Genomic DNA, 25,916 nt, shown 5'->3' on the forward strand with positions numbered 1-25,916 from the left:
TATCAGTGCCTGACTTTTACTAGTCCTTTTTATGAAACTGTCTTGAGACACAATATGAAAGTGTTGTTTCAGAACGTTCAATTAAATTGTTTGGTTTCTTTAGAATTAGTCAATGTTTTTAGAAGTGGAGACAAAAATATTATTAATAAGAGAGCCGAATTTAGCGAAAGTAGGCAAAAATTTAGTAATAGAAAAAATTAAATAATAAAAATAATTTCGATTATGCTTTAATATTATTAAAATTTTATTCCTAAAATTGTACGAATATATAATAAATATATATTACACATTTGTACAAAATAAATATTATAAACATCACGGGAATTGTATATAAAATCTAAAAATTATAGTGTATAAATTTTCTACAAATATAGATGTTTTACTTATATTGCAGAATTGAATATCGAAAATAAATTTAATACGGGCATTTATATTTATTATTATATAATATTTATTATTTAACGAGTCTTATTTGATATGATATTTATATTTATTATAATATTAAATATTTTATAATACTGTAGTTTTATAATATAGTTTAATGAGATTTCCAATTGTGTTTTGCTCTTCCGTTTTTTACGCAAAAATGTTCTGAAAAATGAACCTTATATTTAATATGTAAATGTTCAAGTGTAGAGACAACAAATTTCGCATTGATGCGTCAGCCATTTGTAATGCTGATTAATGTACATGTATATTTTATGTTATTATTCGAAGCGTAGGTAATTTATGCGCGTGCTTATTCTTGTAAGCGACTTATACGTATGAGTAAATTATTCCTGATGAGCAAAATTATAACGATGTTTATGATTAAGGAAACTCGTTTGTCATACTTGTATTGGCTTTTTACAAAATTAAGTTAAAATTATTTTTAATTTAGCCATTTTGATTTATCGAAATAGAAAAAATTTGCAAAAATGTGTAACATTATGTGTAACATTAAAGATCTTTATGTTAAATATTTTAAAATATTAATTGTTATATTTAATACCATTCTTGACATAAAACTCAAGATTTGATCTCGAATCTCAATTCATGATTCAAATATTAACCTGATATTATTTGTGATATTAATTACAATTAAGTATAATGTCTTTATTGAAAAATGTAAAATTTTTCAATACAAAATTTGCAAAAACAAACCACAGAGTGTGTTGGTGAATGACTTTACTCGTGTTTATATTTGCATAATAACATCTTTTTTCATTTTCAGAATAGATCGATGATATTACGTACGAAGAATTATGCAATGTGTTTGTGATTATCTCATATTACATAATTGAGAAAAAAAATAATCGACAGCTAAAGACATTTAGACTTTTATTTATTAAGAGTTTCCTATAAAAAATTTAACTGCAAGATTTAATTAGAAAGAATCAATAAGCACATACATTTCTTTATAAACATAATAGTAAATAAAATATAGAACGATGACGTATTAAAACATACATTAAGAATAAAATAAATACTTTAAATTCTCATTTTATTTATATTTATTTATATTTATATTTTTATATATTTACTTTTCATTATATTAGTAAATGAGAAATACATTATACAAATTCGAGTAGAGAAAATTAAGAAATATATATTATACATTGCTAAAAATTTTAAATTAACATTTTATATAATTACATATGACAAATGTTAAAAAGAATTTGTTATATAATAAAATAATAATTAAATTTGATACGTCAACATATTTTAGTTTCATTTCCGCTATTGTTACGGTTTACTTTATATCTAATTGATGATAAATTTCCAAGCTTCTAGAATTCAAAATTAATATCAGATAATTTTTCTCTCTTCCCCTCTCTCTTTCTCTCTCCTTTTTTCTCTTTTTTTCTCTTATATCCTTATATCAGGTATTATATTAGCATCACTGAATACGCGTGATGTTACGAAATAAACGATGAATAAAATGCAAGGAGCAATCTCCGTAAGTCGTTAAATGACGAAGGCAATCGACCAGCAGAATATCTAATGCGAGCAAAATATAATTAGCATGATTTCCGTGATGTATATATTGCGACGTCTTTACCCGCCTCGCGAACGCCGATCGCGAAGGGGGGTTCGTGCAATCTCAAAAGTTCAACGGTAATGATTAGTTATTCGTTAACGATAGAAATTCCGGTATCCGGAGCGTTCGTTAAATATACGAACCTTCGGTAACCGGGGTGCTCGGTAATTCGGTAACCCGGTATGTTCGTGAAATAATTGGGCGCCAGGCGCGATTTCTCGCGCCACGGTAACGAGAATATTTTAGAGTAGCGGAATAGCGGTCCGGCTGCGCCTAGCCCAGTCTATGGCAGAGGGGCGCGATTCTTAAGTAACACAATGAATAGATTCTGGAGAGGAGGGGGGGAAGCATTCGATATACACTTTCAATATTTAACAAGCAAGTATATTTAACATATATTACATTAAATGGACATTTACAATTATCAAGCTAATAATAACGGAGTTACAAAAAGATTAACATACGATCGGAACAAAGCTCGGTAGAGAATATAATCGCGATATACAAACGTATTCGAAGTGACAATAACAACGGTAGCGAACAATAGGTGCGAGAAGATAAGTGCGATATCCAAAAACTCAGGAATGCGATCGCGGCATTCCTCACGCGCGCGAGACTAATGTCTTCACAATCGATATATCGGGATGTCGGAATATTCGGCGAACGGTAATTACGGTAGATTTGAGAAGGCTCAAATGGCTCACGGAAAACTTTTATAACGCTATTATATAATACGGTATTTACGGAATCTTCACAAAAATTGAATACACGGTAATGTCGCGGTATACGTACGACTCTCGCAGAGTAAAACGCAATTTCAATACGGTAACGTTAACTCGCAGAAAGCGACCCCGCGCAAATTCCGATGCTCCTTCACGCGATCTTAGAATTCCAACCAAAGAAACGATACGGTATGATGTGGTACGATACAATATATTGTTACGGATATTAATTTATGACTACTGTGTGTGTGTGTCGGCGGCAACTTCCCCGAGAGGGACACTTTCGCGGAATCCGGTCTAGCTAGTATCGCGGTAACAATTATCTGGAGCGATTATGCTCTGAAAACGGAAACGGTAATTCGGTATAAAGCCGCCGATTTTACTCAGCCGAATTTAACCCACGGCACGGTAATACACGACACTAGCTCAATCGGGAACAATAACTACTCATGAGCTACCCGAGTGGCGGCTTACAGTATCTCGCAGTGTTGCGTATCGGCTGTCGTCCCGGAGTTGCTGCTCACTCTCATAATCGCCGGACAGAAGTGACTCTCCGAGAGAGAGTCCTTAGGTCCCTCAAGTTCCGCGCCGATTTCCCACGCATCCTGTCGATTTTAGATCGCCGTGGGGCGGTCTGGATCCGCCCATCGATCCCCCAGCGCCCTCGGCGTTATATCGATGATTTTCGGGGACTCGTCTCCCGCTCTTTCCGGTATCGTGGCGGTATCTTTCCATAATTCGTGATTCCCGGGGTTTGAATTGGCAGGCTGGCCGGGCCTTCATCCAATTCTCCCCGCGGGTGTTTATGGACTGACACGGGGCCCTCCACTCATTCTGCAGCATGAGGAGGTCTCTCGGTGTCCGTTATGGTTTCCAGCTGATCTCTAAAACAATTTATATTTTAGACGGTATATCGGGATGGTGGTAGCGACGGGAACTCGATACATGACCTTCGTTGCGGTATCCTTCCTACGGTAGCTTCGTCCTCTGATCTCCGGAGTCTTGCTTCACATTTTGCTGAGGGGTCCTCCACTCAGATAGTCGTTTCACGATTATTTCAAATCACGTTCGGTCAATACGGTAACGCAGGAAGTATAATACAAACAAAAATAAAATAAAATATAATTTTATCGCGTTAAGGTCGCTCCCTCTCAGGGTGTGAGGGGCAACCCCAGGACGGCTCTTCCCCCTCACGGTCGAGCTTTCGCCCTTGTGACGGCGCTCAAAAGGCGTCACGTCACAATATATACTTCGCTTATATTGAGGATAAAATTTCAATGCCTGTCACTTCTATTCAAGTATACAAGATGCCCTGCATCTTGCATTATTATCACCTGCAAGAAACTTGATAAGACAATCTTTCGTTTTTCACATCTCATCAGTTATAATTAATCAGTAAAATCGTATTATAATTAATCAGTTGTAATTTACTTCATTATTTTGAGATCGTTAAATTTTCTTACATTTATTAATTAAATACAAGATGAATCTCTTCTGTATATTACATTTTATTTGAAAAAACATAAAATGTAAAAAACAGTAAGAGAGGAAAAAAGAGATTAATATAAAAATTATTTCAATTGACACAAGCTATCTTAAAATATCTCAATTAATCAATTTTTTTTATAATTCTATTTGTTTAAAGAAAAATATGTGTATAAAGAATTAAATATTACTTAAATATTGCGACAAAATATAAAATATACTTGACAATTAGAAATCATAAAAAAATCGATCTAGTTATTAGTAAGTTTTAAAATAATGGCGAGGAAGAATATTTATTGTTGATAAATAAGAGTTAATATGGTTATTTAATTATTTATAAATTCTTACATTGCAATAACATGTATTTATTCGTAAGTTTATGCGTAAACCGCATAGAATAGTTTTAGAAACATATTTGAAATATTCTGATTTGAATATACTTTCTTATTTTCTCTTAAAAACACTTTCAAACAATCTTCCAATCGACTCAAATCATATAAACGCTTGCGGTAACATATTTAACTTGCTTCGCAAACACAATAAATTTAATATTAAGTGTCTTTGCACATCTTCTTTAATATTAATACCTTTTTATATTAATTTTTAGCTTCTCCTATTTATATATTTATCATTTAATTATCTTTTCAATTCCTATCTTCTATTTAATGCAGGGTTGGCAAAAAACTTGTTTTTTTCATTTTAAACAAAAAACATTGATTTTTTTGTTTAAAACATGTTTTTTTTATTTTATACGTGTTTTTAAGTAAAGTAAGAAAAAAACATGTTTTAAACAAAAAAAACATGTTTTAAACAAGCAAAAAAAACACTTGATAGCTTTGATCTGTGTAATCGTAATGTAATGTAACCGTAATCGTAATGTAATGTTCGACCACTCGCGTCTTTTTTCTGAGGAATCCATTAAAAATGTTAAACCAATAACATGGTGGCTTGCGTTAAAAGAAAATGTTAATACTGTAACGTTTGACTTATTGTTAGTTGAGTAATAATTCTTTATTAATATATAAAATTATATATTCTTTATTTTATTTTGAGTTATTAATTTTAATTAAATTTATAAAAGTAGGTATTAAAAAAATACCCAATATGCAATAACTGCAATACAATTCCCAATTTCAATATGTTATTGTTACCGTTTATTTTTTCGTACTTAAATGTTTATTATTTTTTTAGTTAAAGGAATAATATTATTTAATTATTTGCAATAGATAAAATGTAAAGTGCAATGTGTTATAATTTAGATTTTAATAGTTTGTGCAGATAGCTTTATAATTTATAAGTAGTCTTTAATATATTCAATTATATTGATTGTTACTTAATATATTTAATATCCAAAAATAAATATTCTGTTAAAATAATACTTATCTTATTATTTTTATTTCATTATTTATATTTATATTTTTATATCTATATGTTACATATAAATATAGATAAAAAACTAAAAAAATTAAAACAAAAACCTTTTTGCAACATTAGTTTTGCACGTCTATTAGTTTTTGTTTGTTTTTGTTTTTCTTTACAGTTTCTTTTTCAAATAATCATATGTTTTAATTGCAATGTTTTAAACAGTTTTAAACAGTAGTTTAAAACTGTTTAAAACAAAAATGTTTAAAACAGTGTCCACTGTTTTAAACATGTTTTAATAAAACAGTTCTAAACAAATTGTTTAAAACATGCCAACCCTGATTTAATGTGTGTAAAGTGCGACTTACATCATCAAATAATTATGCCATTTGTTAAATAGCACTAATAAAAACATTTTATGTATTTTATTCTATAAAATTTTATTGAATTAACTTTCATTTATTTTATAATAGAGATAAACATATTTCGTAACTTTATTTTGAACAAATTATAATTGTAACTTTTGATATTTATAATTTTATACTTTGAACTTTAATTTTGTATGTTTTAACTTTAAAAATAAAGTAAGCTTGTAGAAGTTTTTTGACTATAATAAATTATTTTTAAATGTTAAGATCTGTTCAATTCAAAGTTCGCGAATGGTAATAGTGCGCGACGTGGAGTGAGTCGGGAAGTGATAGGGAGTATGCTGGTACCACGAAATAACGAACGCCTGTTTCCTATCGAACTGTAGTCTGTATTTCTCCTTTATCGAATATTCTGAATATACACTTTCGCAATCGTATAGAGACTGGACTCTACTGAGAACCACAATAGCAACGGCCGAAGTTAGGCGAACTATGCTTTTAGTCACAGAGATATCGTACGAATTTCGGTTTTGCTTTCGGAGCGACTGAGACGCGAGCGCGAGAAGCGGCGGACGAAAAACGAGAGCGAGCGTTTCGAGGAACATCAATTTATACCCTCGACCTTCCAGAAAGTTCCGCATCATGAGATCATCGTTCGAAAGGTGAGCAAAGCGTGGTACGGGATCCTTCTGGAAAGTCGGAGGGCAAATCTGTTTGTTTCCCTATTTGTTTGCTCACGGACGGTTGCCCGAGAGCGTTCGAACGACGCGGCTTGAAGGGCCGCGCCTTGCGCGCGCGAAACTATCGGCGTGGGCTCGAGGGATCGCGATTGGCGTGCGGACCTGAGAGTGGTAATCGGCCCGACGGTGGCGCCAAATTCTAATTGATACGCCGCTCGCTGGACATGAATCAGCTGTCGCGACGGATCAGTCACTCACCTGTTCACACACACATACACACATACATTTTTCCTTTCATTCGTCTTGCTTGATTCACAAGATCTTTTTTTTATTTCAAAACGGATCTTATTTTTAAAATGCGCCTCGTATTATTATATTTTTATATTATATTATTATTTTATATTATATTTTAACTTTATATTTATATTTTTAGAAAACTTACATATACTGTATTGTATAAATATAATTATATTTTCAGAAAATTTTTATATGAATCTTAACATTTCTGTATATTAGTTTTATAATATATTAATATTAATAATAAGAGAGAATTATATACACATATATGGAACACATGCAAAATTACTAATTTATGTATTATGTATAATATAATATGTATTTTAACTCGGGGGTGAGCGATAATGCGTCGTCCTCGGGATTCCATCGCAGGCCTAGTACAGAGCACTCGTCCGACGGCAGCTGAGCGCCGGTCGGAGAGCTTAGGCGATGCTCTGGCGGAATTTCCGCCAGGAGACTGTCGTTGTTGGCGGCCCATTTTCGTAGAGGAAAGCCGCCCGCCGTACAGACGGAGACAACTTGGTTCAGCAGCCGGTGAGTTACACCCAGGTCTGAAGATCCGGTAAGTATATCATCCATATAGATGTCGTGTTGTAAAACCTCGGCCCCCAGCGGGGAGCGGTCCGCCTCGTCCGTCGCGAGTTGTCGCAGCACGCGTATGGCGAGGTACGGCGCGCTCGCCAGGCCGTACGTGACAGTGTTGAGTTGGTATTCCTGTATTTGGTTGTCATCCTCCCACAGGATCCGCTGCAGATCTCGGTCGTCGGGGTGTACCAGGATTTGGCGGTACATCATCTGTACGTCGGCTATGAAAACGTAATGATGACGTCGCCAGCGTGTCATGATATCCGCAAGCGACGGCAACAGATTGGGCCCGGTGCGCAGAGAGCTGTTTAGAGACGCCTCGCTGCAGGTGCGGGTGGAGCCATTGAACACCACCCGCAGCTTCGCGCCCGTGCTTGAACTCCGAAGCACTCCATGGTGAGGCAGGAAGCTGATTCGATTCCCTGGTGTGAACGTCGCAGCAGCGACAGGTGTCATGTGACCGAGCGAGATATATTCGGTCATGAACGTGCGATACAAGATGCCGAAATCGCTGTGGCGGTCGAGCCGTCGCCTCATGACGTCGAGTAACCTGGACGCAGTTCGGCGGGTGGAGCTGAGGTCCGGTAGCTCCGGACGGACCGGTAATCGTACTTGGTAGCGGCCGTCGGGAAGTCTCTCGTGAGTGTGCACGAAGTGATCTTCGCACTCCTGCTCATCGGCAGTCAGCGGTAGCGCGATGCGTGGTGGCTCCTCAGCCTCCCAGAACCGACGAACGAGATCGGCGAGCTCACCTACCGTGGAGCATTGCAAGGAGGACACAGGAGCCGCCACGTGATTGGCGCCGACAGCACCTAATAGCACCCAACGAGGCGAGTCTGCTGCGCAATGGGCTCGTTCGGACCTCCGCGGCAAATATCGGGCAGGACGAGGTCCACGTAGGCATCGGCACCAAGTAACAGCTCCACGGCATCCTGGCGGTGAAATTCAGGGTCCGCGAATTCGAGGCCTTCCACGTGAGGCCACGAGCGAGCTCCACTTCCTGACGCCCCACTGTAGATGCTGAGGCGCGGTAACACGAGCGGTGATACAGAGAGTGAGAAGTGCCCGTCGCGCGAAAGGACCCTGACGGCGAGTCGTCCGCGAGAGAAGCCCGTCTGGATGCCATCCACCCCGAAGATGGCTACTGACGTTGGGGTTCGCGGTAGGCGTAGCCGCTGCGCGAGCGACTCCGCGATCAGGGACGTTTCTGATCCCGGGTCGATCAGCACACGGACCGCGTGGTGGGTGCCTGTGCGATCGATCACCAACACACGCGCGGTCGCGAGGAGCACTGGTCCGCATTCCACCGGTGGCTGCTTGGCGACGTGAACGGAAGGCGTCGAGTTTAGCCCGGTAGCGGGCGAGGCCACCGCCTTAAACGCGTCGTGTAAAGTCGTGTGGTGTCGACCAGAGCATCGGGAGCATACCTTAGACGACGTGCAATCGCCGAGTCGATGACGACCCAGGCAGTTCCAGCATCGCTGGTGAGTGTTGACTGTTTCCCGTTTCTCCTGGGCGTTTTTCCTTTTATATTGCTCGCAATGTGCAATGAAATGATCTTTTTTACAGAGGGGGCAGCTGCGGTTCGCGTCCGACCCTCGACCTCCCACATGGTTCGCTCGTGCAGATCGGCTGGGCTTCTCGTTGGTTTTCCCGGAAGCTTCTCCGTTGACGGCCTGGAGCACTTCCTGGGTCATGAGCTGTTCTTGTAGAAACTCCCGGAGGTCATCGTAAGAAGGGGGGTCGGAGGTTTTGCCCAGCGAATTCTCCCAGTCGCGTCGGGTCTTGGAGTCGAGGAGCTCAACCACCGAGTGAACGAAGAGGTCCGTGGAGTCGGTGATGGGGCGCCCAACGCCCTCCAGGGCGCCGACTGTGGAGAGTACGCCGTGGAATATTCGACGGAGTCCGGCGGCGGATGGCGTTTTCATCCGAGGGAGCGCAGCGAAGGTGGACAAATAGGCTCTCACTAGGAGTCGCTTATTCTCGAAATGCTCCACCAGCGTGGCCCAGGCTCGCTCGAAATTCTCCTCAGTAGAGGGCAGATTTCGGATGAGCTGTTCCGCGTCGCCCTTTACGCTAGTTTTAGGTAATGCATCCGTTCAACTTGCGACAGAGTGTTACCCTCCATGACAATGGAGCGGAACAGGTCGCGGAAGGCGGGCCAATCTTCAACTCTCCCGGAGAATTTTGGCAACTGGATCCGCGGCAGCACGTTGCCATGCCGTGGGCCACCGCCGTTTCTGTTCGAGCGAGCTTCTGTGGGTCGGGCTTCTGCTGGAGGGCGAGCCTCTGTTCGAGTTCGATTAGCTCGGCCCGCTGTTGCATGTAAGCCATTTCAGCTATATCTAGGAGGTCCGAGGTAGTGTAATCGTGCTCTCCGATCCGCTCACTATAGTCTGTAAGTAAGGCATCGTGATTACGCTCGAACTTACTCCACTTTTTGTCTAGAAGCGTCAGGGATGCTTGTACGAGAGGGATGGACAGCTTGGCGGTTCCGGCTTTCCGGACAGTTTCCATGGCGCGGGCGATGCGCCCGTAGAGCTCGTGCTGCGCGTTGATTAATTGCTCCATCGTTTTTTTTCTTTCAGATTACTCACTCACTACACTGTAGAGCCATAGCACTCACGACGAAGGCGCGAGGTTCACGACGATTCGCAGGAGGTGCCGGTTACGACGAAGGGTCAGATCCGACTCGAAGGACCAGAATGTTCAATTCAAAGTTCGCGAATGGTGATAGTGCGCGACATGGAGTGAGTCGGGAAGTGATAGCGAGTATGCTGGTACCACGAAATAACGAACGCCTGTTTCCTATCGAACTGTAGTCTGTATTTCTCCTTTATCGAATATTCTGAATATACACTTTCGCAATCGTATAGAGACTGGACTCTACTGAGAACCACAATAGCAACGGCCGAAGTTAGGCGAACTATGCTTTTAGTCACAGAGATATCGTACGAATTTCGGTTTTGCTTTCGGAGCGACTGAGACGCGAGCGCGAGAAGCGGCGGACGAAAAACGAGAGCGAGCGTTTCGGGGAACGTCAATTTATACCCTCGACCTTCCAGAAAGTTCCGCATCATGAGATCATCGTTCGAAAGGTGAGCAAAGCGTGGTACGGGATCCTTCTGGAAAGTCGGAGGGCAAATCTGTTTGTTTCCCTATTTGTTTGCTCACGGACGGTTGCCCGAGAGCGTTCGAACGGCGCGGCTTGAAGGGCCGCGCCTTGCGCGCGCGAAACTATCGGCGCGGGCTCGAGGGATCGCGATTGGCGTGCGGGCCTGAGAGTGGTAATCGGCCCGACGGTGGCGCCAAATTCTAATTGATACGCCGCTCGCTGGACATGAATCAGCTGTCGCGACGGATCAGTCACTCACCTGTTCACACACACATACACACATACATTTTTCCTTTCATTCGTCTTGCTTGATTCACAAGATCTTTTTTTTATTTCAAAACGGATCTTATTTTTAAAATGCGCCTCGTATTATTATATTTTTATATTATATTATTATTTTATATTATATTTTAACTTTATATTTATATTTTTAGAAAACTTACATATACTGTATTGTATAAATATAATTATATTTTCAGAAAATTTTTATATGAATCTTTACATTTCTGTATATTAGTTTTATAATATATTAATATTAATAATAAGAGAGAATTATATACACATATATGGAACACATGCAAAATTACTAATTTATGTATTATGTATAATATAATATGTATTTTAACTATCGATGCAATAATGTTAGCAACAGTCCATAACGTATGCAAAGCTAAACGATGCACGTGCTGTATTTACAACGACAGAACATCACATGAATATAAAGAGACGATAAAAAAAAGTGTCGAAACATTCTATATATTATTGAGACTCTTTTTTTACAATGAACTCGTGCTCGGAAAAATTTATCATATATTCATCTGATTGTAACATGATTTTTTCCGCGAAAGGAAGACGTAATAATACGATACGTAGGATTGATTTAAAAAAGTGCGAAACCACTGCTAAATTTAATTGCAACAGCGGCGGTACTAATTGCGAAGAAAAAAATAACTAACGACGCGTAAATCCGGAGGAGAAAAAACTCGATACTTTTATTATTAGGATTATTATTACGTGATCGCGCTACATAAGGCACGTGATTGCCGTGCGAAAGTCCCTGACGCTGCTTTCTGAAGGATTGCGCGATAAATCCATTAGGAATCATTAAGGATACAGCAAGCAAGTTTAGCTAATTAATTCTGCCTCATTCTAATTTTATAATTTTTTAAATTATAAATCATAATGCAGCTAGGTCAGTTCGTACAAGTTTTCGCAATTATTTTTCAATTATGATAAATATTGTTGATTATTTAAGTACTAAATATATATTCAGCGACTTTCGGACCAATATTTTTTCTCGCTTATATTTCATTTGGGGGGGGAGGGGTCAGAGGGGAACGTCGGAATTAAAAATCTCGAGTCGATATTATTCCGAAAAAATCTTAGCAGTATACCAAGTAAAAAAATTCGTGCCCCGTGCACAAGTATTTAATTCCAACGAAAAATTAAAAATTTCGTTGGAATCAACGCACCGAGAACCGCGTACGGCTCCTATAACCTTCTTAATTCTCAATTTATATATATTTAGCATTAGCTTAAAATATTTTTTTAGAGCGAGATAGGTGTCAAACATGTTTTTAATTTGCAATAAACAATTGGATAACTCTTTGATATATATATTCAAAATAAAAGTTCTAACGAATTAATTAATCAACAGGTAGAATTAATTAATGCTCGCTTAAAAGTAAAGATATAAAAAAATCTTTATTATAAATTTACATTCCTAAATTTAAATCTTAATTACTTTAAAGCTATTTTTATCACACTGTTTAATATCTCGATTCGTTTTCAAAAAAGATTCGCAGAATTAATTAGAAATTAATTAGAAATTAATGGGAACTAGAAAGTTTATAATTTTTTTTGATTGACTATTTCAGAATTATTCTACCCATTTTGTTAAGATCTAATTGCCTAAAATAAACAAAATAATCTTACCCTAAATCTGAGATCTCCGATCGGTGGTGCAGCATAGGGAATTCCCAGGAATGCATGAATGTCTCTTCCGAATCTTATACGCATTGTTGCACCTATCAACGTGCCATTTCGCACTGTTGCTATTGATAAACTATAGACGGTATATGCATTAAGTATAAAAAGATAAATGAAGCCTAATTGGATTAGTATGTTATCTCGGACTTTCCACATTTTTTTCGACACTCCTGAAGTATCTGAAGTTCAGCTTCCGATCGTCGAGAGATTTTATAAAGAACCTGTCAACAATATTGTTAAAAATATGTAATATATAAATTTTATATAAGTTTAATATATAAATTACAGTTATAAATTACAATATATTATATAAAACGCGATACATGCATAAAACAAATATTTCATTACAAAAATATGTGTAAACGAATATCAGTATTTGTAGACTGTAACAAGAAGAGATAAACAGAGAAATGCCTGAATTAAATTTTGAAATAAATAATAAATTTATTATATCTATAATTATATCTAGAATCTATAATATAGATTTTTATCACATTAATTTTTGCAAATACTCCTGTTAAAATAACAATATAATAATTAAACTGTTATTATATTTTAACTATAGTTATTTATATTATATATGTATATATGTTGCGACGCCGTTGCCAATCTCGGAAACGCCGATTCCGAGGGGATAGCGTGCAATTGTTTATACATCGGTAGCAAGTCGGAAAAGTCGGTAAACGGTAATCCGGCGGTATCTCGGTATCCTCACCAAAACGAGATCGATCTTATTGGGCGCCAGGCGCGATTCCTCGCGCCACAGTAACGATATTATAATATCGATACGGGATACGAGTCCGGCAGCTCCGTATATGGGAGAGGGGTGCGGTTCTGGGGGAAATAGCTATATCGGAGAGAGCGGGGAGAGAGAACGTTATTAGAATTAAGACCGAATTTTCACAATAATTAACACTGTATATTTAAAACATAGTAAAAATGAATATTACAAGAAGGGTATAGAACAAGGATAATTTACTTAAATAGATATGACAACGAGGTTTTACAGACACTTAGATAATTAAACGGTAATACAATAGGTAATTCGGCCGGGAAACGACACCCGGTACGTAATCTAAATGCGATCCAAAATGTGACGAAGTAATACACGGAAGTATTAATTTTCGCGAATGATATAAGTGTTTACTGTTTCGAATATACGAAGATACTCTTAAGTCCTAATCACCTTGAATAACAAAAAAAACTGAAACTTGATCGACAATTTCTTTGATATTGATACTTGCGTCTCGAGAGTCCCTCGCTCCCGGCGCGAAGGTCGCGTAAATCAGATACTAATAAAATCGGTACATAGACTCTATCGGAATCCTAGACGGTAATTTCGTGAAAGGTACGACTCTCGCAGAGTTGCTATCTATACGGTAACGCTAACTCGCAGAGAACGACTCACGCAAATTCCCTCTTTAAGTCCCGTGATTTTAGTCTGCATAAACGTCGACGATTCTTACTTTATTGAGTTTAAACCCACGACACGATACGGTACGATACGAGACAATAATACAAATGTTAGTAACGACGACTGTCGGTGGCAACTTCCCTGAGAGGGACACCCTCGCGATACCCGGTGTAAGCTGGCCTCACGGCAGCGATAATTTCGGAACGATAATGCTCTCAAACGAAATCGGTAATTGTAAGATATCTCGTTAATGAGATGCAGCGGTATTCCCTGAACGAACGTATAACTCGACGCCAGCCTGCACCGGGACTTATTCCTATGAACTATCTGAGCGGCGGCTTACAATATTAATAGCGAATTCCTCAGCGTGGTCGGGATGCTTCCGGGCTCGTCCTCACGATTTGATCGCTCGCCGAACAGTGTCTCTCTCCGAGAGAGTCTCCCGGTTCTTCGAGTCCCGCGCCGATTTCCCGCGCATCCTGCCGATATTCAACCGCCGAGGGGTTTTGGATCCACCCATCGATCGCCCGTCTTTCCACGCGTCATCGCCGTGGATTTCGGGAGTACTAGATGTCGTCACCGTTCGGTATCCTTGCTGTTATATAGCGGTGTACGACGGATATGGCTGTTCCAGGTGTCGGAACTGGCAGGCTGGCCGGGCCTTACTCCAGTTCCTCCTGATGTTGCGTTTAGCCGTATGCGGGGCCCTCCACCCATTCTGGTCGGTATCCTTTGTCGTATTATCCTCGGTGGCATCTATAAAAAAGGTGTATCAGAGGTCGGAAATTAAGATGGCGGTAATGGCGGGAACTCGATACGTGACCTGGGAGTTGGAGGCGTCTTTATCGGTGACCTCCTCGGTATTCTCCCATGGTGGTCTGCTCTCCGGATTTCTTGAGTCCTGCTTCACAATTCTATAAGGTCACCCTCCACTCAGGCAGTCGTCTCGCGCCCCCCCCCCCTTAAGGGCGGTTCTAATAGTATCGGTACGGTAGCGCGGAAGGAAATATAATATATTTCGAGGTCGCCTCCTCTCAGGTGCGAGAGACAACCCCCGAAGCGTTTTCCTCGCCCCCCTCGGTCGAGCCGTAGCCCTTGTGACGGCGCTCCCGAGGCGTCACGTCACAATGTATATATAATACAAAAATATATATACGTAATATCTGTTTGAATACATCTAAATATTTAAATAGAAATATTTAACAATTTACCTCTATATAATAAAAGTTACGGCTATATAAAACGAACGATTTGACTATCATTATCAAGAGAGATCATTAACAATAATGAGAAGAAAAAGATAATATTTATATTGAGTTTCATTTATGACCGACATAATTATAGAGAAAGTGAATTTATTCGTATGTCTATATTGCATCATCAAATGATCAATGATTTTCAGTATCATCTATACGATTCGATGAGCCGCGATTAAGCAAACCACAACACATGCTAGAGAAACTGGTTTTACAGGGAAAATGTAAAATAGATTCAAGATCAATGATACATAAGTGACGAGTTACGAAATAAAAAAGAATGTACTCTTAATTACTAGTATAATTAATTAAAAAATAACTAGTAGATGTATAATTCATGGAATTTATAGAGTAGAAAAATTTAAAATAATTAGCTAAAAAATTAATAATATTTGACACTCCATCAAGATCGGAAGTGCAAGAGGAGAATTATATGAGCTATGCGATAGTTTAATTATTCATACTCACGGGGGCGGATTCATCGCACAGTCATCGCAATCACATCAAATGTATCTACATAAGTGGGCTACGATGCTCGACGTATCAATCTTGTGCATAGATTACAATTTAGCCCCGCAAGCTCCCTATCCACGCGCCCTTGAAGAAGTTGTGTATTCTTACGCATGGGCGTTAAAGCATGCAACATTACCCGGAAGTACAGCGAAAAAAGTGATATTTGTCGGTAAGTAAATATTATCTTTGTTTTGAATAACGTTGACTCGCTTTTTATTGGAATGTAATCTTTAATATGGAAGGCAAGGCCCTTTACAGTATTTTTCCAATGGTCGTATTACAATATATTTGCCCATGCGTTCGCGGCTGTAGCCAGAGCGCAAGAGAGTCGAGAGAGCGAGAGAGGCGCTTCATTCGCTCACGCCAGCGCCGAAACCCAGCGCGCCACCAGTCATGCGCTAAGGCGACATTTTCTCAAACATATCGCCCCCCTTGAAAGGGTTAAACCCTTTAAAAAATTAAGGACTTGTGTGTCCAGGAAGCGATTGGATCCTTGATGGATGTAAAACTAAATTATCTGAAAACAAGCTTGTACAAAGAAAAAAAAGGGGGCACGCAGAAAGAATATATTAATCTCAAATTTGCCATTTTTGTTGCATCGAGAACAAAAACAAAAAATGAAAATGTCAAAGAAGAAAAAAAGAAAAAGAATAAACTCAATCCTTTCGAAGTGGTAATATACAGGTTTTCGTGATTGGTCTTTTATATGTTCCTTTAACGGTTCGAATGGACACTACTCGTGTTACTCCATCATTTCCGGGGTGAATATCTTCTATTCGTCCGACTAACCACTTTAGTGGCAATGAGTCTCCCTCCTGAATCATGACCATATCACCAATATTGGGCTGCAGTCCTTTGGAAAGTTGCCATTTGTTTCGCTGTTGCAGTTGCTGCAAGTATTCACGACTCCAGCGCTTCCAAAAGTGCTGGTATATTTGATTAATATGCTGCCATCGTGAAAGTCTATTAGTTGATAAGTGCGTAATATCCTGTTGCGGAATAGAGGTAAGAGCGTCTCCAACTAGGAAGTGCCCAGGTGTTAGATAGGAAAGATCATTGGGATCAGCTGAAAGAGGTGTTAAAGGGCGCGAGTTCATAACAGCTTCAATTTGAGTGAGCACAGTGTACATCTCTTCAAATGTTAATGCCGCATCACCAACGACGCGCTTCAAGTGATTTTTAGCCGACTTTACGGCCGCCTCCCAAATGCCCCCAAAATGAGGAGCATGGGGCGGTATAAAATGCCATTCTATATGGTCCTTGCTTAATGCGATGTCCACCTGCTCCTGATGATGTTTACCATGCAACATTTGATAGAACTCTTTCAATCTGTTAGCTGCTTCTTGAAAATTTGTCCCGTTGTCTGAGTATATGTGCGACACCTTGCCCCGACGAGCGATAAAGCGATTAAGAGCATTTAGAAATGCTTCAGTAGAAAGGCTACTCACTAACTCTATATGTACTGCTTTCGTGGCTAGACATACAAAAATCGCTATATATGCCTTTACTATTTTGGCATTACGAAGCTGACCCGACTTTACATACAGTGGCCCACCATAATCCACACCGCTGGACGCAAATGGTTTGGATGGTGTCACTCTAGGAGAAGGCAATTCACTCATGACTGCTTCGGACGCACGTGGAGCTGCCTTGAAACAAATTATACATTTTTAAATATATTTTTTGACGCTACTACGTGCTGCAAGGGGCCAATATTTGGCACGAATAGCCGCCAGAGTAGCTTGTGCTCCTGCATGCAAGTGTCTTTGATGTTCGTACGCTGTAACTAACTGTGTGAATGGATGATGAGCTGGTAATAAAATAGGGTGTTTTGCGTCAATTCCTACTGCTGCGTTTTGAAGACGCCCGCCTATCCTTATAATGTTCTGTTTGTCGATGAATGGCGATAAGTTTAATAAGCTGCTTCTTCTTGGAACGTATCCCTTTGACTTAAGAGCTTGTATATCTTCTTTAAATGCTGCTTCTTGAATGATCTTCACCAGGCGCAAGGTCGACTTCACCAATTCCTGCGTAGTTATGCGCCCTGTGATCCTGTTCTCTGCTCTGCTTCTTACATTGTGGATAAACCTCAAACAGAGTGCATTGATTCTAATTAGCTTGTTTAGTGAGGAGAATTGCTCAAATAAATTTTGTGCATCCTCTTCTTCAATAGTGATCATGGCATTGACAGCTCGTTTTTGTTCTGGTAAATCTTCTGATGACAGCCATGGAATGTTAGTATTCCAGTCTTGACGCTCCTTATGTAGCCACGTCGGTCCCGACCACCAAAGGTCTGATTTGACTAAAGATAGAGGAAGAGCTCCTCTAGATACATAATCTGCGGGATTTGATTCTGTTGCTACATGGTACCAGCTATTTGTTTGTGACAGTTTGTGAATTTCACCTATCCTGTTGGAGACAAAAGTATTCTATTTTTTGTCGGTTGCCTTTATTCAGTGCAGAACTATGGTGGAGTCCGTCCAATGGTATACTCTTTCTGGCTTGAGGCGTAGTGCCTTCAATACCTTGTCCATTAGTTGTGCTAGTAGTAAAGCTCCGCACAATTCTAACCTTGGCAGACTAACTGTCTTTAAAGGCGCAACTCGAGATTTTGAGCACAATAGCCGTATTGAATTTTGTCCTTGGGGAGTAGTAATTTTAAAATACACGCAGGCTCCATATGCTTTCTCGCTTGCATCCGAAAAACCATGTATTTGAATCTCCGAGGCGTCCTTGCATGCCACATATCTCGGGAATCTGAAACTGTGAATCGTATTTAACTGTGATTCATAGTTTGTTCAGGCGGTGTATATGTCCATAGGAACAGTTTCGTCCCATGCCAAATTCAATTGCCAGACTCTTTGTATTAACACCTTTGCAGTGAGGGTTATAGGTCCCAGCAATCCCAACGGATCAAATATTTTAGACAACGCTGACAACATACTTCTTTTAGTTACCTTTCGAGTGTTGGCTATATTGATGTCATATTGAAATTCATCATTGATATTCCATTGCATGCCTAATGTGCATATTTCTTGGCTGCTGTTAATGAAGTGAACTGGCTCATGAGAATCTGTGCATGTTATGTCCTTTAATACTTCCGGAAAGTTGGATGCCCATTTCCTGAGTTGAAATCCTCCCTTTTCTAATACACTTATAGTTTCATCACGAATCTTCTTTATTTCGTGCTCGGTGTTAGCTCCTGATAATAAATCGTCGACGTAGAAATCGTTGATGATTGTGGCTGATCCTATAGGGTAGCTTGATGAGTTTAGGTTTGCCAGTTCCAACATTGCCCTTATTGCCAGAAAGGATGCACATGCTGTGCCATAGGTTACAGTTTGTAGTTCAAATTCAGATATTTCTTCACTTGGGTCGTTTCGCCAAAATATAGTTTGAAAGGCAGTTTGCGACTTGTCTACTTGCATCTGCCTATACATTCGTGCAATATCCGCTGTAATTACATATTGGAAGGTGCGGAATCGTAGTAGGATTGAAAAGAGATCTTGCTGTAAAGTTGGTCCTACCATGAGGCAGTCGTTTAATGAGATTCCAGTACTAGTCTTGCAGGAGGCGTCAAACACTACACGCAGCTTCGTCGTCAGGCTGTTACTCTTTAATACTGCGTGATGTGGTATGTAGTAACGTAGTGTTTGCTTACTTGCTTGCTCCTCAGTAATGCGTATCATGTGGCCCAAATCTGAATACTCAGTCATAAACTGTACGTATTGTTGTCTTAGTAGTGGGTGCTTTTGTAATCGACGTTCCATGGACAAGTATCGGCTTAAGGCCACACTGCGAGATTCGCCAAGCTGTTACACCTTCGTTTCCTTGAATGGCATCTGTACCATGAATCGACCGTCCTCACTTCTCTCCGTAGTCTTCATAAAGTGGCTCATGCAAGCCTTTTCTTCAGGATTAAATGGAGCTTCAGTGATGATCTGATCCATTTCCCAGAATTTGGCTAAGTTTTGATTAATCTGATGATTGATTGATACACTGCATAGTCCAGATTTTGTAAATATCTTCCCGGGAAGTTTTCCGCCAACGATCCATCCGTCTTCTGAAAAGTGGGTTGATTTTTGTGCTTTTGTATTTGTCCCACACATATTAGTTGCCAAAATACTTCAGCCCCTATAAGCATGTCTATTTCATTTGATACGTGAAAGTGAGGATCAGCTAGTCTTATGTTGCTTGGAATCTGTAAGTTGTTAATGTTGAGGTGAGTTCGAGGCAGGTTTTCAGTAATAGCATTCAGTACATGACATTCGATTTCTTGTGAGAATGCTGTGTTAATTGATTTTATGCGTACTTTAATTGCATGGCAAGAGTGCGTCTGAGATTTGTTTATGCCGCTTATGGACATATTGACTCGTTTTTGCGTCAGATTTAATTTCTGAGCTAGCTTCTCAGTGATGAAATTGGATTGAGATCCTGAGTCTAATAATACTCTGCATGCGTGAGGCTTACCATATTGATCGATAGCATCAACGACGGCAGTTGACAGTATGACTTGATAATACTTATCTTGAGTGACATGATGATTCAAAATTGCTGCGTTAGAGTTATTCGACTGCTGAGATTGACTCGTAGCTTCCGTATCCTTTTGATGCTTGTCTTGTATGTGTAGAAGAGTGTTATGCTTTTTGCTGCAGACTTGACATGTTGATGATCTGCAATCCTTTGCTTGATGAGAAGTTGAACGTAGACAGTTGAGGCATAACCGCTTAGCTCTGACTTCTTTATTTCTGTCCGCACTTGACAGTTTCAGAAAACTAGAACATTGAAATATATGATGTTTTTCTTTGCAATAAGCACAATAAATGTTGGAAGTAGCTACGTGAACGTTGGTGATTTTATTGTTCTTTCGTGGGTTTAAAGCGGATGAGTCTCCAGATGCCTTTTTGGATACGACTGACATTGCTTTACATTTGTGTGCGAGAAAGTCGGTGAGTTGCTTCAACGTTGGAATTTCACCCGTCGGGATGTGGTTTTCCCATTCACTAACAATGCTAGAATCCAATCTTGTAATGATTAAGTGAACTATAAGGTCGTCCCAATGGTCGATTGGTCGACCTAGACTCTTTAAAGAGCGTAAATGTCCCAGTACGTCGTCGATTAACTGTCGCAGTGCTATATAATTGCCTTTCGTCACCGTGGGCAAATCATATAATGACTTTATATGTTCTTGAGCTATTACGCGTTTGTCATCGTAACGCTGTTTCAATAATTCTAATGCTTCTTGATAGTTATCGGGAGTGATTTCCAAAGACTTAATGACATGCGCGGCATCGCCTTCGAGACATGAGATCAAATAATGAAACCGTTGTATATTCGTTAATCTTGTATTTGCATGAATCATAGAGTCAAATGTATTATAAAATGGATACCAATCCTCGTAATTGCCGTTAAATTTTGGTATAGCAATTTTTGGCAAATGAACTTGACTAATATCGCGAACGTAACCTTCAAGAGGCGGCGCTTGAGCTAGTGGCTGATTTACATTTCCGGTTTCACGCGCGGATGATAATAAACGTTCGATTTTGCTGGCGATGCTGAAGTAATTTTTTTCGAAACTCATGTATTCCCTCTCTTGCTCGGTCTTAAACTGTTCTACGTCATCTAAATCTACAGCAGTAGCTAGTAATTCATCAATTTGTACTTGAATTTCATTAAATTGATTCCAATATTCAACGAATTTTTCCTTTCGCTGTTTTACGTATGTGATATCTATCGACTGCAGATCTATCGCGTCGATCGCGTTTCGCGTGCGTGTACACTGTGCTTTTATCGTTGTTCGTCTAGCTTTAAGAGCTTTCATTTTTTGCACTGACATTGTAAATGATATGCTTTATGTTGTATGGGACAAGGAAATAATGCAAGGAAGTTGGAGACTTACCCCGATGTTGCTTGTCTGTGTCGCGATGCTGCGACAATGCTTCGTTCTATACGTCTTTTTGTGGTTATGTTGCCCTCGGCCTTGCCACTTTCTGCGAGTATCCGGCTCGAAGGACCAATGTTTTGAATAACGTTGACTCGCTTTTTATTGGAATGTAACCTTTAATATGGAAGGCAAGGCCCTTTACAGTATTTTTCCAATGGTCGTATTACAATATATTTGCCCATGCGTTCGCGACTGTAGCCAGAGCGGAAGAGAGTCGAGAGAGCGAGAGAGGCGCTTCATTCGCTCACGCCAGCGCCGAAACCCAGCGCGCCACCAGTCATGCGCTAAGGCGACATTCTCTCAAACAATCTTCGATATGCCTATATAATGTATATAATAGCAGATTTGATTATTCGATACGGTAAATACTTGGGAATTTTAATGATTTATTTTTTGACAGGTGATTCCGCAGGTGGTATCTTAAACTTGGAAGCCACCTTAAAATGCCTGCAGTTAAATATAAGGAAACCGGATAGTGTTTTTATGGCTTATTCACCGGTGATCATCGACTTTATTCCGTCGCTATCCCATGTGCTCTTCCTCACCGATCCGTTCTTATTGCTCGGAATTATAATACGAATCTTAAAGACTTACGTGGGGCCTGATAATGAAAAACTTACAAGGTAAAACTTCAGTTAAAATTATTATTATAATCTTTTTTCAATCAAAGTATTTTTTTATATGATGAAAATCGAAGTATGATGAAAAATGTTTTATTAAAAAAATATAACGAAGATCAATCGTTTCTATACTCTCTGATGTATCGCATATATATATATTTTATTGTGAAAACGTTGTACAATTCACATAAATACAATTTATTCCGCAGAAAACATGAAAATGAAGAATGGACCAAATTGGATACAGAGTTTTCTGCGGAAATGAATAACAATGACAATGCGAGAAAATTAGTATCTCTTCCATCTGATTCGACATTAAATTCTGTCAATTTAAGAGAAGTCGATGGTATATATATACAAATCAATTACATACATATCCCTATAATAAATAAATAAATAAATAAATAAATAAATAAATATATATATATTGTGACGTGACGTTTTTAACGCCCGTCACAGGGCCGGCACGGCCCGGCCGAGGAAGGGTCGAGAGAGAGGACGAATTTTGGGTCGGCGAGCGACGAACTTTTCTTCGTCGACTCGCCTTTAGTTAATTAAGTCCGATAGATTTACCGAGTGGAAGTGAGTGGTCAGAGAAGGCCCTGATGTATCGAAGGGAGCAGCCATCGTGGGATGGCGGAATTTGCAGCAAGAGTGGACGACCTGGGTGGAAGCGGTGCGCTCGGGGACGCCGGGTAACACGGAGAAGTAAGGTATTTATTGTCCATAAATAGAATAAATACGTAAGGGCCCGTTACTGCCGGATACGTTTTACAGCCTCGGATAGCGGACGGGATTAAGCGGAGGAGCCCATCAAAAGGTACCAACATCCCGAGACAGGGATGGCTGCTCCAGTGGGGCCGCCGGCACCGTCCCGAGGAAAGCGGAACCGTCGGAGACTGATCACCTCTCGGCGGGTTCCCCCGCAAGTCAACAGCAGTAGAGAAGGAGAGAAGCAATTATTCGGAACGTGCAGCGAGCAGCCACAATATCCGCACCAACATTCCGAAAAGTACCGAGAGCCGTTTCGAAAATACCGGGGCAACGAGGCCCACAAGGATCGACTATCGTCGACAGAGGATCCAGGATCGATTATAGGCGGCGCGCGCAGCGCCACCGACGCCGGCTACCGGCGTGCCGTGAGCCCAGAGTCGTACACTGTTCGACGAGACTGCGGCGTGCGAACCACGTGCGACACCGACGGACGACAAATTATTGTAAGGCCACCACTTCAAAGTCTCGGTAAGAGCGAACTCGGCGGGGACTCGCGTCTCTAGTAACACGGTTAAGATTGTTATCAATGTCAATGTTAATTACTTTCGTTACCGAGCCCTCGGGAGTGTCCGAAACGCGAGGCCCGTACCGAGATTCGCCATTAAAGTAAGAACTGCGCAGCCTCTCTCTCTCTCTCCGTGGAGAGCCGTACCGAGTCGACAGTCCAGAATTTTGTGTATAAATGTTAGTTTAATTACTTATCGAGTTTCGTCTCTGATTGTCTTGTGTCGAGTATTTGAGTCTTGTAATTTGGGAAATGTCTTTCTCCCCCGCCTCCTCGATTGAAATATAATCCGGGATATGTTCCCCTCGGTAGCGATAAATATCGAACCATAATTGTGTTGTAACACCTCGAGTGTCGAGGATCTACCGAGTCACGAGGCCGTAAATACGTAATGTGAAACTGCAATCACTTTTCTAAAATGAAATATATTTATTTAACTTTTATTTAAATATGTCAGTGTGCCGATTTAATGACTCTCCTTCTCTCCGAAGCCCCGAGTACGATTCCCCGCATTAAGAATCCCGCCCCTCTGCCAATTAAGAAACTGAGTTACCGAGCTTAAGCCGTCACTATCGTAGAATTAATTATCGTGTTATTTTGAGTGGTGCGGCCTGACCGTACCTGGCGCCCAAGCAATTTGTCGAATTTTTGTGTGTAGAGATACCGAGAAAAGTGACGAAGTTGCGCGGCACTGGAAGGAAAAGTCCGTTGCAATATATATATATATATAAGATTTGTTTATATCTACTTCGCTTTTAAGAAGATTTCCTAATGCAATAATTACTATAAAGATCCAAAAGTGCAAGTTCAGTCCCGAGAATATATTACAAATTTTTAAATATATACAGAATATTCAGCTTCGCTTTAGTTTTGTCTATTTCGCCTATAAGGAAAAAAATGCAGTGTCAACAGAAATGATAATATTTTAGGACAAAGTAACAATTCTCTGTTTGCATGGTTCCTCAATCGAAGAAACAACAGAAATGTTAGGCAGCTTGATACAAAGAATGCGAAAACTCCTTCGGAGGAATTTATATTTACAATACCGAAGGATCCGCTCATGAATGTTTATCTTGCATCAAACAATATGTTAGTCCATTTTCCGCCTATGAAGATAATGGTACGTGATTTTGACGATGCAAAATGTGATGCGTTCTGTTCGCTATTGAGATTGAATATTTCGGAACATCTCATACATATAATAAATTTGTTTTTAGACAACACAGTTTGATCCTTGTCTCAATGATTGCGTCATGTTTGCGAGAAAGCTTCGATCTCTCGGCAACAAAGTTACGCTGGATATATTGCCGGATCTGCCGCATGGATTTTTAAATTTAATAAATGTAAAACTCTTTTTGTGTGTCTCTCTTTATGTGAGTAAATCATCACACAGTACATCCACATTATTTCATTTTATTTTTGTCATTTTTAGGTTTCGAAAGAAGCAATGGAGGGCGTGAAACTCTCTGCTAGAAGAATAAAAGAGTCGCTAGAGCTATAACTGTGTAATATGAGAAAATATTTTCTATTAAGACATGTATATTAATATCATATATGTATATCATATAATTAATATCATTAATATCATTAATATCATATATATTAATATAAATTAAACGTTCTTTAATATCGCATTTATACAGCGAATATAATTATCTCTAGATGCAATCAAGTATTTACGATATCATTTTCAACGACTTAACTATTGATAATGTTTTATGGTTTACATATATTATATTAATTTATTTATATATTAAACAGGAAAAAGAGATTTTTTTAATACTCACAAATAATATATGATTGCATTTATTAATATTAGCAAAAGATAGCTTAAATATATTTTTTATAAACAAATAATTTTATATATATTTTAACAATAATAGTGTAGTAGTAAGCATAACGTGAAAGATCGAAATAGTTTGGAAGATACCTAATGTATCTTGATAAATTATCACGTTAAAATAAAATATTTTTGCATTCTTCTATCTTGTTTATTTATTAATATTTAATTTGTGACGCCGATTAATTGTTTTCGTCACTATAAGTCACGAATTGCACTCTTAAGGAAATATTATATATAGCATTAGACTTTGCAAATATTAATTTTATTTCATAAATTTTCTTGAATTTTCTCAAATGTTTGTAATTTTAAAATACTGCGAAGATTTTTGAAATGTTGAGATGTAATAAATGACAAAGTTATTTATGACCTGCAATATTCAGATTGAAAAACTCTCAATCTTCAAAGGTAGACAAAGGAGAAACCT

The 25,916-nt window shown here is 39.2% G+C and overlaps 1 protein-coding gene and 1 pseudogene across 1 annotated transcript; one reads left to right on the forward strand and one right to left on the reverse strand.

The window, feature by feature from the left end:
• Positions 1-3,571: 3,571 nt before the first annotated feature.
• LOC145947156 (uncharacterized) lies at positions 3,572-10,090 on the reverse strand. The gene is made up of 4 exons (XM_083056941.1): positions 9,641-10,090; positions 8,382-9,573; positions 7,263-8,331; positions 3,572-3,626 (listed from the first exon to the last, which is right to left on the reverse strand). Exons 1-4 carry the CDS (start codon positions 10,088-10,090, stop codon positions 3,572-3,574), a joined length of 2,766 nt encoding a protein of 921 aa, XP_082913067.1.
• Positions 10,091-14,144: 4,054 nt separating this feature from the next.
• On the forward strand, positions 14,145-25,240 carry LOC145947157 (hormone-sensitive lipase-like; annotated as a pseudogene).
• Positions 25,241-25,916: the final 676 nt, after the last annotated feature.

This window comes from Prenolepis imparis, unplaced genomic scaffold (assembly GCF_030444845.1).
Source record: "Prenolepis imparis isolate NDT839.2.m4 unplaced genomic scaffold, iyPreImpa1.0 SCAF_49, whole genome shotgun sequence".
Classification (NCBI taxonomy): Eukaryota; Metazoa; Arthropoda; class Insecta; order Hymenoptera; family Formicidae; genus Prenolepis; species Prenolepis imparis.